The 11,605-nt window shown below is 46.0% G+C and overlaps 1 protein-coding gene across 1 annotated transcript in view; it reads right to left on the reverse strand.

Annotated features, from left to right (window-relative positions):
• LOC144485607 (uncharacterized) overlaps positions 1-11,605 on the reverse strand; it is a 37,471-nt gene that overhangs the window by 6,652 nt on the left and 19,214 nt on the right. The window contains 1 exon segment of the mRNA XM_078203706.1: positions 9,995-10,301. Coding sequence (XP_078059832.1) covers positions 9,995-10,301 — 307 coding nt within the window.

Consider the following 11,605-nt stretch of genomic DNA (forward strand, 5'->3'; position numbering starts at 1 on the left):
TTTTGGTGCACCACGGTTCCCTAGCCCTACCAATTCCTCCTTGCCTGACAGGGACATACCTATCACAGACTCGCAGTAGCTGCTCCTTGAAAAAACTCCACATGTCGGACGTTCCCAGTCCCTGTAATCTCCTAGTCCAACCTATGTTTCCTAATTCTCTCCTAATAGCCTCATAATTACCCTTCCCCCAGCTAAAACCATTGGCCCGAGGTTCATGCCTATCCCTTTCCATCACTAAGGTGAACGTAACCGAATTGTGGTCACTATCACCAAAATGCACACCAACTTCCAAGTCTAGCACCTGGTCTGGCTCATTTCCCAGCACCAGATCCAATATAGCCTCACCTCTAGTTGGCCTGTCTACATACTGAGTCAAAAAACCTTCCTGCACGCTTTGAACAAAAACTGACCCCTCTAACGAGCTAGAGCTATAACAATTCCAGTCAATATTAGTCAAGTTAAAATCCCCCATAACAATTGCCCTATTACTTTCACTCCTAAGCAGGATTGACTCCGCAATCCTTTCCTCAACCTCTCTAGAACTTTTAGGAGGTCTATAAAAGACTCCCAACAGGGTGACCTCTCCTCTCCTATTTCTAATCTCCGCCCATACTACCTCAACAGATAAGTCCTCATCAAACCTCCTCTCTGACACTGTGATACAATCTCTGACCAATAATGCTACCCCTCCCCCTCTTCTACCTCCTTCCCTACTTCGACTAAAACATTTGAACCCCGGGACCTGCAGCATCCATTCCTGCCCCTGCTCTATCCATGTCTCTGAAATAGCCACAACATCGAAGTCCCAGGTACTGATCCACGCTGCAAGTTCACCCACTTTATTGCGAATACTCCTGGCATTGAAGTATACACATTTCAAACCCTGCTCCACCCCACCTCTGCAATGCCGTGCATTGCAGTCCCCATCCATGCATCCCTCACTTTCAGCCCCACTACTCAGGATCCCTCCCCCCCCCCCGAATCAGTTTAAACCTCCCTGCATGGCCTTAGCAAATTTACCCCCCAGGATATTGGTCCCCTTCTGATTAAGGTGTAGACCATCCTTCTCATAGAGGTCACACCTTCCCCAGTACGAGCCCCAATTGCTTAAGTACCTGAACCCCGCCCTCCTGCACCATCCCCTCAGCCATGAATTCAAACCTTCCCTCTCCCTATTCCTCTCTAAACTATCCCGTGGTACAGGCAAGAGTCCAGAGATAACCACTCTGTCAGTCTTGGCCTTTAGTTTCCACCCCAACTCCATAAATCCCTGCCTAATATCCCCTTCCCCTATCCTCCCTATGTCGTGTGTCCCCACATGTACAATAACTTGTGGTTTATCTCCCTCCCCCCTAAGAGTCCTGAATACCCTGTCAGACACATCCCGGACCCCAGCCCCTGGTAGGCAACACACCAACCCTGAGTCCCTACCTTTAGTTCCGACCCTCCTATCTGTCTCCTTAATTGTGGAGTCCCCAATCACAAGGCCCAGTCTTTTACAGCCCCTAACCACCTGAGCTTTCTCACTCGGCTCACCCCCAGAGATCTGCTCTCTATGCTCAGTTGATTCCTCCTCAACTGTAGCCTCCAGCACTGAAAACCTATTATGGAGGGGAACCGCCCCAGGGGATTGTCTTCCCGATTGCTTCTTACCCCTCCTCCTGGCATTGACCCAAGCCTCATTTCTAGGAGTTACTATTTCTCTATAACTCCTATCAACTTCCACCTCCGCCTCCCGAATTATGCGGAGTTCCTCTACCTCCCCCTCCAGCTCCTTTACACGCTCCTCCAGAAGCTGCAATCTAATGCACTTCTTACAACTAAAATCTCCTGAAACACTACTGGATTTCCTCACCACATACATCCCACAGGAGATGCAGCATACTGCCTGAACTGCCATCCCTGAAGCCATTACCAGCAAGAAAAAAAGAAAACAAAAAAAAAAACTTCCCCACACTTCCCCAACTGTCACTCTCCACTGCAGCCCGAGCAACACTCCCTCACTGAGACACCAACTGTCACACTCTACTGCAGCCCGAGCAGCACTCCCACACTGAGACACCAACTGTCACTCTCCACTGCAGCCCGAGCAACACTCCCTCACTGAGACACCAACTGTCACACTCTACTGCAGCCCGAGCAGCACTCCCTCACTGAGACACCAACTGTCACTCTCCACTGCAGCCCGAGCAGCACTCCCTCACTGAGACACCAACTGTCACTCTCCACTGCAGCCCGAGCAGCACTCCCTCACTGAGACACCAACTGTCACACTCTACTGCAGCCCGAGCAACACTCCCTCACTGAGACACCAACTGTCACTCTCCACTGCAGCTTCTCTGGCAAAAAAAAATCGCCCACCATTCCAAACTCTGAATGATTGGGGAAGTTGCTGGTAAGTGTCCGGGACAAATTGCTATTTGTAAGGTGAAGGTAGATCAGCAGCAGGAGTTAGTGAAGAGGGTGATGGTAAGAACCAGGCAGACTGACTCACCAAGAAAGCTGCTTTAGAGGAGATTCCATGGGCTTCACCCAAAACATAATCATTAACACTGGTCTGACAGACTCCAGTTAAACCTGATTTTAAAACTTGTCACGATCCTGACTCTGATGTGACTGTGGTCAGATAGGCCGTACACCATAGGAACAACTTTCCCTTATGGCTCACAGCGAGTAAGGACTCAACAATCCTACAAGGTGGATTGAATTTAACTTGCTGCATTGTGATGTCTTACAAAACAACTAGTTTAGTTTCGGGATTAAATTAGGAAGTGTTTCTCTTTTGATTCATTCTTATGTTCATAATTACTACCGGTGGCTGAGGAAGCACGAGGATGTTCCTCACCACCTGAACCTGTGTCCAAATTAATCTGACTCTGTGAAATAAAATGTCCAAATGGACACATCCCATCTGAATGATGTTCCCTGGGAAACTTTGCAGGTTGATTATACAGGCCCATTATCCACAGTAAATGGAGGGAACGGGTATATCCTAGTAGTTCGCTTGGTGGATTGAAGCTTTTGCAGTCTGAACAAAAAGAGACCCAGGTTGTCGATCCTTTCCTAGAATCTAGTACCTACACATTTCTGATATAATTATTGTAAATTTTCTCTGTTCCCTTTCTAATGCCTCAACTTTTTTTAATATGGCAACTGGAAGTGCACGCAGTGTTTGGTAAGACTTGATCCAGGGGAATCTGATTCCCCAAAAGAGGGGCTTGAGCTCATGTGTGAGTTTTAGATTGGTTTATTATGAAACAACAGCTAATAATGATGCATAATGGAATGAAAAAAAAAATTGATCCATGACTGTGAGAGCAGTTTCCCAGTTCCCGAGGACAAACCAATGACACAGATTAAATGTTGGTCTCCATTGCTAATAGCTTCAGTCTCCTCTGAACTGTTCACTGGTGTGAACCAGAGAATGGATGTTGGGCTGAAGATCACTTTGAAATCTCTTCCTTGTCCAAAGTGATGGTTATTTTCCTTGAGAGCCTGTTTTAACCTTAACACAAATAGTTTAACAAAGAACAATACAGCACAGGAACAGGCCCTTCGGCCCTCCAAGCCCGCGCCGCTCCCTGGTCCAAACTAGACCATTCTTTTGTATCCCTCCATTCCCACTCCGTTCATGTGGCTATCTAGATAAGTCTTAAACGTTCCCAGTGTGTCTGCCTCCACCACCTTGCCCGGCAGCGCATTCCAGGCCCCCACCACCCTCTGTGTAAAATACGTCCTTCTGATATCCGTGTTAAACCTCCCCCCCACCTCACCTTGAACCTATGACCCCTCGTGAACGTCACCACCGACCTGGGAAAAAGCTTCCCACTGTTCACCCTATCTATGCCTTTCATAATTTTATACACCTCTATTAGGTCACCCCTCATCCTCCGTCTTTCCAGTGAGAACAACCCCAGTTTACCCAATCTCTCCTTATAACTAAGCCTTTCCATACCAGGCAACATCCTGGTAAACCTCCTCTGCACTCTCTTTACTTGTAGAAACAGAGAAAATAGGAGCAGGAGGAGGCCATTTGGCCCTACAAGCCTGCTCCACCATTCATGAGGATCATGGCTGGCCATCCAAGTCATGAGATCAAATTGTATCAGAGTTAGAAATATCTTGTTTCATTGTCTGTGAGGGAGACATATCCTGGACAGTGATAACAGGCCTGTCCTGTGTTTGTCACCCAGCAACTGCTATGGAAGTGAGAGGGGGAATGAACCATTCCGGTAATATTTAAGAAATGCCTTCATATTTTATCAGTTGTCAATCTCCCACCTTGAGAAGGGAAAATTCTTATTGATTCTCACAAACTGATTTCTGATTAATGCAGCTATTCCGAAGCTACAATTGTTTTTCCCTAATTTCTTGATTACTTAATATTGATGACATATTAAAGCAACGAGAATGATCAGAATCAGCAACAGAAACACATTTTCACTAAAATGTGATACCGGTTGACGTTGATTTATCCTGAACTGTAGATCATCACTTGCAAATCTATATTACTGATTTGTGGTAAGTACCTCTGGTTGAAACAAAAGTTCAACTTTAAAGATTCTCAACTCCCTTTTCACCCAAATCCATCTTGTGGATATTTTCTATATGCCTCTTCAGTTTAATTTTACTCTTCTGATCGATTTCAGTGTCTTTAATTCTGTCCTGTTTATTTTAACGTCAGTTTGTCTGTGGAGTCTGTGTCAATACCTTGATGATTTAAAATGTTGTCCCATTCTACTGACCACATTAATCAGTCAATGTTGTTCTGTTAGATCAGCTGAGCATATCAGGGACCCGTTCTTCAATGCAGCTTCACCAGGCATTTCCACAGGTTAATTAAACCACATATAACATATCACATCTACACACTAACACTGCTATCCCAGTATAATGTCCCATGTGCCACCTGATAAAAGCCAGCTTCTGGGGTTTCAGGAAATCTTACCAACAGATCATGAAGTGCGTGTGTGTGCGGGTGCATGTGTGCGTGTGTGTTTGGGGGTGGGGGGGTGGTGTCTCTGTCTGAAGATCTTATCATCCCTGCGTGGTTCCAATACTTCAGGCAGTGGCCAGATTTTCAAATTCAGTTTTTTTGTTCAGAGGTATCTAATCCACGCATCCCAGGACACTAAGGGGCAATTTTAGCATGGCCAATCAACCGAACCCGCACATCTTTGGACTGTGGGAGAAAACTGGAGCACCCGGAGGAAACCCATGCAGACATGAGGAAAATGTGCAAACTCCACACAGATAGTGACCCGAGCCGGGAATCGAACCCAGGTCCCTGGAGCTGTGAAGCAGCAGTGCTAACCACTGTGCTACTGTGTCGTTAGAGGGAGAGGAGTTCCAGATGGGAAAGTCAGAACAAACGTCATGTCAAAATCTGACAGAATCACTCGATTCATCAGGGACTGAATATCATCGACCTCTGAATGTGGAAGGAGAAATGTTAGTTCTGTCTGCGGGAAAAGATTTCAAACATCAGTGTGACTGGAAAAGCATCAAGACACACACACTCACCTGAGTGAGTGTTCCAGTGACCAGACTGTGGAAAGACCAGTTACACAGCCTGAAAAAACATCATACCTTTCACAATGCGGAGAAATGTACAGGTATTCTGTGTGAGGCTCCAACTGAACATCCAACCTGGAGAGACAAATGAATAACTGAATTATGGAGAAAGCATGGACATATGGTGATTGTGGGATGGGATTAATGTTCCCATTTGAACTGGGAAATGATCAATACAGTCACACTGCGGAGGGACCGTTCACCTTCTCCATGTGTGGAGATGGATTTACTCAGTTATCCAGTCTGTCGACACACCAGCCAGTTCATTCTGGGGAGAGGCCGTTCAGATGCTCCATGTGTGGGAAGGAATTTGCTGACTCGTGACCTGCTGGCGCATGAGCAAGTTCACACTGAGGAGAGCGCATTCATCAGGCCTGTGTGTGGCAACGAATTCACTCAGTCATGCCAGCTCACTGAACATCAACATGTACACAGTGATCAGAGACTTTTTTAATGTTCTGACTGCGATAAGAGCTTTAAGAGCAAAAGGTATCTGCAAATACACGAACGACTTCACACTGGGGAGAGACTGTTCATCTGCTCTGAGTGTGGGAAGAGATTTGTTCAGTCATCTGACTTGCTCACACACCAGCGAAGTCACACTGGGGCGAGGCCATTCATCTGCTCTGTGTGTGGAAAGTGATTCACTCAACCACACCACCTTCGGACACACCAGCAGGTTCACACTGGGGAGAGGCCATTCATCTGCTCTGAGTGTGGGAAGGGATTCACTCAGTCATACCAGCTTCTGTTGCACCAGCGAGTTCACACTGGGGAGAGACCATTCACCTGCTCCGTTTGTGGGAAAAGATTCTCTCAGTCATCCCAACTCCTCAAACACCAGCGAGTTTACACTGGGGAGGGGCCATTCACCTGCTCCGTATGTGGGAAAAGATTCTCTCAGTCATCCCAACTCCTGAAACACCAGAAAGTTCACACTGGAGAGAGGCCGTTCACCTGCTCTGACTGTGGGAAGGGATTCACTCAGTCATCCCATCTGCTGAGACACCAGCGAGTTCACACTGGGGAGAGGCCGTTCACCTGCTCAATGTGTGGGAAGGGAATGGAGGGATACAAACGATTGGTCTAGTTGGACCAAGGAGCGGCACAGGCTTGGAGGGTCGAAGGGCCTGTTTCCTGTGCTGTACTGTTCTTTGTTCTTTGATTCACTCTGTCATCACAGCTTGTGACACACCAGCGAGTTCACAAATGACTGCAAGAATTAGATTCTGCTTTTAATCATATTGAAGACTGAATGTGTGGGTTAATCCTGATGTGTGTAAGAAAGCCACTCTCTTCCATGGTTTAGAGCTCTTAGATATGGAACAGAAGCTCCTTTACAACTATATTTAGAGTCAGAAAGAATGCTGGAAACATGGTGTCAAATCAGAGATTGGTGTAAAACTGGGATCTGTTCCTGACAAAGTAAAACGGCAGGTTTAACTTTACAGTCTGAAAATAGTACGAAGATTGAAAATGTTTGTGTGAAAATCCTGAATCTACCAATGTAAGGTAATGATAACATCAAGTTACATTTCTATCTGGAACCTTTGGCCATCTCTCACCTGCCATTGACTTCAGTGATAGAAACTGACTTGAAATCTGTCAACATTAGAAAACTATTTATAAATAATTTGAGGGTTTTTTACAGTTGGGATCTTTCTCTGTTCTCTCCACTCAAGGTTTTAGATAACAGACTTTCTCCTGTGAGTATCCAGCTGGAGTATTGGGCCCTGATGTGTTTCTTTGTTCATCTTATTGACTCTAAATATTGAACCTTGTGGTTTCAGCCGCTGATAATCAAGCTCCCAACAACAGATTGTCTTTTACTGACTTTATTAACAGCACTGCAATAATACAGACAGAGTAATTCCTCACATGGTTCCAGTACTCAGTGAAGTACTTTTTAAAAATTCATTCATGGGATGTGGATGTCACTGGCTTGGCCAGCATTTAGTACCCACCCTAATTACCCTTGAACTGAGCGGATTGCTAGGCCATTGCAGAGGGCATTTAAGAGTCAACCACATTGCTGTGGATCTGGAGTCAAAGATGTGCCAGACCAGGTAAGGACGGCAGATTTCCTTCCCTAAACACATTCGTGAACCAGATGGGTTTTTTTTACAACAATCGACAACAGTTTCATGGTCATGAGACTTTTAACTCCAGATTTTTATTGAATTCAGATTTCACCACCTGCCGTGATGGGATTCGAACCCTGGTCCCTGAAGTATTACCTGGGACTCTTGATTACTAGTCCAGCGACAATATCACTCTGCCACTGCCTGCCTTTTATATGAAATTTATATGCATCTCCGAGCCTGTAATGGTGTATTGGTCTGTAATTTTAACATAATCTAATTCAATATTCCTTCTTTAATATCCTGTTTACCACTTTCCTATTACCTGATGAATTTGTTAATTGTTATTATTACTGGATTGTCACAGTTTCCATGTGTTTAACATGATTATTTAGTCTGTACCTGAATTTTATGATTTTTTGATACAAGTTACAAAGCAATTCAGCCTTTTGGCTGTGATCCTGTTTCTTGAATGAAATATCATTCGATTTAAAAAGTTACCCAGTCTGGAGAACAGAGATAATACAGTGGATTCAGAACTCTCTCCTCCTCAGCTCTGATCTAACAAGCTGCAGCTACACGAGAGATATTCATGTTTAAATTGTTCACGACAGTTGTGATCTGACCCTGTTCAAACTGTAACCAGAATGATATCTGTGCATTGTTCTGAGTGTGAGCACAGGTTGTGTCACTGTCACAAACACATACCATTTCCTTGGTTCATATCTCCACACAAAGACCAGCTCTTTACACATCCCCTTTCTGCACAATCACAGCAACATGAGCAAGGATATGAGGCTCATTACTTTTCACCCACATTTCATAACAGCAAAGGCTCCACTGTACAGGAGCACACTGACCGGAGAAGAGTCTAATCAGCCTGCAGGCTCCTGTTAAATACAGAGCAGTACAGGAACACACTGACAGTGTAACACTGTCTCATCAGCTTGCAGGCTCCTGTTAAATACAGAGCAGCAGAGGAACACGCTGACAGTGTAACACTGTCTCATCAGCCTGCAGGCTCCTGTTAAATACAGAGCAGTACAGGAACACACTGACAGTGTAACACAGTCTCATCAGCCTGCAGGCTCCTGTTAAATACAGAGCAGTACAGGAACACACTGACAGTTTACACTGTCTCATCAGCCTGCAGGCTCCTGTTAAATACAGAGCAGTACAGGAACACACTGACAGTGTAACACAGTCTCATCAGCCAGCAGGCTCCTGTTAAATACAGAGCAGTAGAGGAACACACTGATAGTGTTACACTGTCTCATCAGCCTGCAGGCTCCTGTTAAATACAGAGCAGTACAGGAACACACTGATAGTGTTACACTGTCTCATCAGCCTGCAGGCTCCTGTTAAATACAGAGCAGCACAGGAACACACTGACAGTGTAACACAATCTCGTCAGCCTGCAGGCTCCTGTTAAATACAGAGCAGTACAGGAACACACTGACAGTGTAACACTGTCTCATCAGCTTGCAGGCTCCTGTTAAATACAGAGCAGTACAGGAACACACTGATAGTGTAACACAGTCTCATCAGCCTGCAGGTTCCTGTTAAATACAGAGCAGCAGAGGAACACACTGACAGTGTAACACAATCTCGTCAGCCTGCAGGCTCCTGTTAAATTTGCTGAGACGATTTCAATTTAAACCAGGGTTGCAGGCATCATGTTCCATTCACATATCAAAGAAGAGAGAGATGTTTTGGGACAGGGGTGAAGTCCAAGAGTCAAAAACAACAAGCAGACTTGGTTTTAGCTTTATTGATCACAGGACTGTGACCGATAACTTCCCTGGATCCCAGCACCAGGAGAGACACTCTGGAAAATATGGGGAGCTGAGAATTGTCCACGAGAATAACCGAAGGCGTGAGAACTGAAATAATCTAGAGTTCGAAATGAGCAAAGGCCCCAAATGAAGCTGGTAGCAGGACATCAATTAGTCTCCTCTTCCATTGGAGAAATATTAACACAGCACTGCGCATTTCCATAAAAACTGACTTAGTGACATTTATCTAGAATATCAATAACTCCTATAACAGGGTTGGAGTTTAACATGAGCAGAAACACACAATGGAAGTGATTGACAGAATCCCACCCTTGCACAAAAACTGACTGATGTCTCAATAGGTGTTGTGACTGAATAAGTCCCTTCCCACAGACAGAGCAGGTGAGCATCCACTCTTCAACACAAATGCATTGGTGTGTCTGCAACTCACTCTTCTCTCATTCGTAATGTTTAAAAAGTAATTTTTCAGTGTGAACATGTTGATGCAAACTGAGAGTGTCTAACCGAGTGAATTCCTTCCCACACTTGGAGCAAGGGAACGGCCTCTCCCCAGTGTGAACTCGCTGATGCCTCAGCAGGGTGGATGACTGAATGAATCCTTTCCCACACACTGAGCAGGTGAACGGCCTTTTTCCCGTGTGAGTCTGCTGGTGTCTCATCAGTGTGGCTGACTGAGTGAATCCCTTCCCACACACAGAGCAGATGAATGGCCTCTCTCCAGTGTGTGTGTGTTGGTGCTGTTTCAAGTGCTTTTTGCTCTTAAAGCTCTTCTCACAGTTGGAACATTTTAAATGTCTCTTATTGGAATGAGAGCGTTGGTGTGACTGCAGGTGTTGTGACTGAACAAAACCTTTTCCACACACACAGCAGATGAACGGTCTCTCTCCTGTGTGACTGCGACGATGAGTTTCGAGATGGGAAGGATAATTGAATCCCTTCCCACAGTCCTCACATTTCCATGGTTTCTCCATAGTGCCAGTGTCCTTGTGTCTCTCCAGGTTGGATGATCAGTTGAAGTCTTGTCCACACACACAATTTATGTACAGTTTCTCCCAGCTGTGAATGGTGTGATGTTTTTTCAGGCTGTGTAACTGGTTTAAGCTTTTTCCAGTCAGTTCACTGGAACACTCTCACTTGGGTGTGTGTGTCTCAGTGCTTTTCCAGTCACACTGATGTTTGAAATCTTCTCCTCCAGGCAGAACAGACAAACATTTCTCCTTCCACGTTCAAAGTCTCAGGATATTCAGGTCCAAATAAGTCGATACTCAATCTGATTTTTATGTGATGTTTCCTCACCTCACCTGTAAAAGGAGTTAACAAAAATTGTCACGGTCAATCGAGATAGAAATTCAGTCCAAAGATGTGCGGGTTAGGTTGATTGGCCATGCTAAAAAGAAAATTGCCTCTCTTGTTCCCCCAAATCAGTAAATCCCTGTACCACACACTCTCCCTCCTCCCTGGGCTGAAATCCAAACCCATCTCACCATTTCTTTCCTCCACTCCCAGTTTTCTCCCTCCCTCTCCTCTGTCTGGGTTCAGTTCTCCAGCTCCTGTCTGCAGACTGACAATAAAACCAATGGGTCTTATTGGGGGTGTTGGGGCCTCCAGCGGGTGTTTGTGAATCCTCCCCGCCCACCTCCCAGGGTTTCCTTCCTTCCCAGAGATCAGAGTCCTCATTGATTTGAGGCCAAAGTGTAACCTCTTATTTATTGTCCCCCTCCCCCATCCTCTGATGTGAACCATCCTCCAGTGGCTGAGCCAGGATGGGGCCGTTAACCTGGGCCCGTTCCCGGGAGGGAGGGAGGGAGAAGCCCCGCAGCTGCAAACCAGGGAGCTGACAATGATTCTGAAGGGTTTGCGGATCCACAAAGTGTTTCCAAATCCTCCCAGCCACCGCCTAACGCTGACTCCGCTTCTCCGGGACAAACAAGCGCCAAGGACAGCAATGACACTGCGCATGCTCCACATCACAATGCCCGGGCACTGATTGACGGCCGCTCCGGACCAATAGGAATAGGGGGCGGGCTGGAGGACCGAGCGGGAGCGGCTGGTCCTCCATCCAATCGGACTGAATGAGGGGCGGGGCTGAGGTGTCCCCATAGAACGCACGGGAAGGGGTTCGCATGCGCAGTAATGTTACAGTCTGGAGCATGC

The sequence above is a fragment of the Mustelus asterias genome, unplaced genomic scaffold (assembly GCF_964213995.1).
Source record: "Mustelus asterias unplaced genomic scaffold, sMusAst1.hap1.1 HAP1_SCAFFOLD_201, whole genome shotgun sequence".
Lineage (NCBI taxonomy): Eukaryota > Metazoa > Chordata > Chondrichthyes > Carcharhiniformes > Triakidae > Mustelus > Mustelus asterias.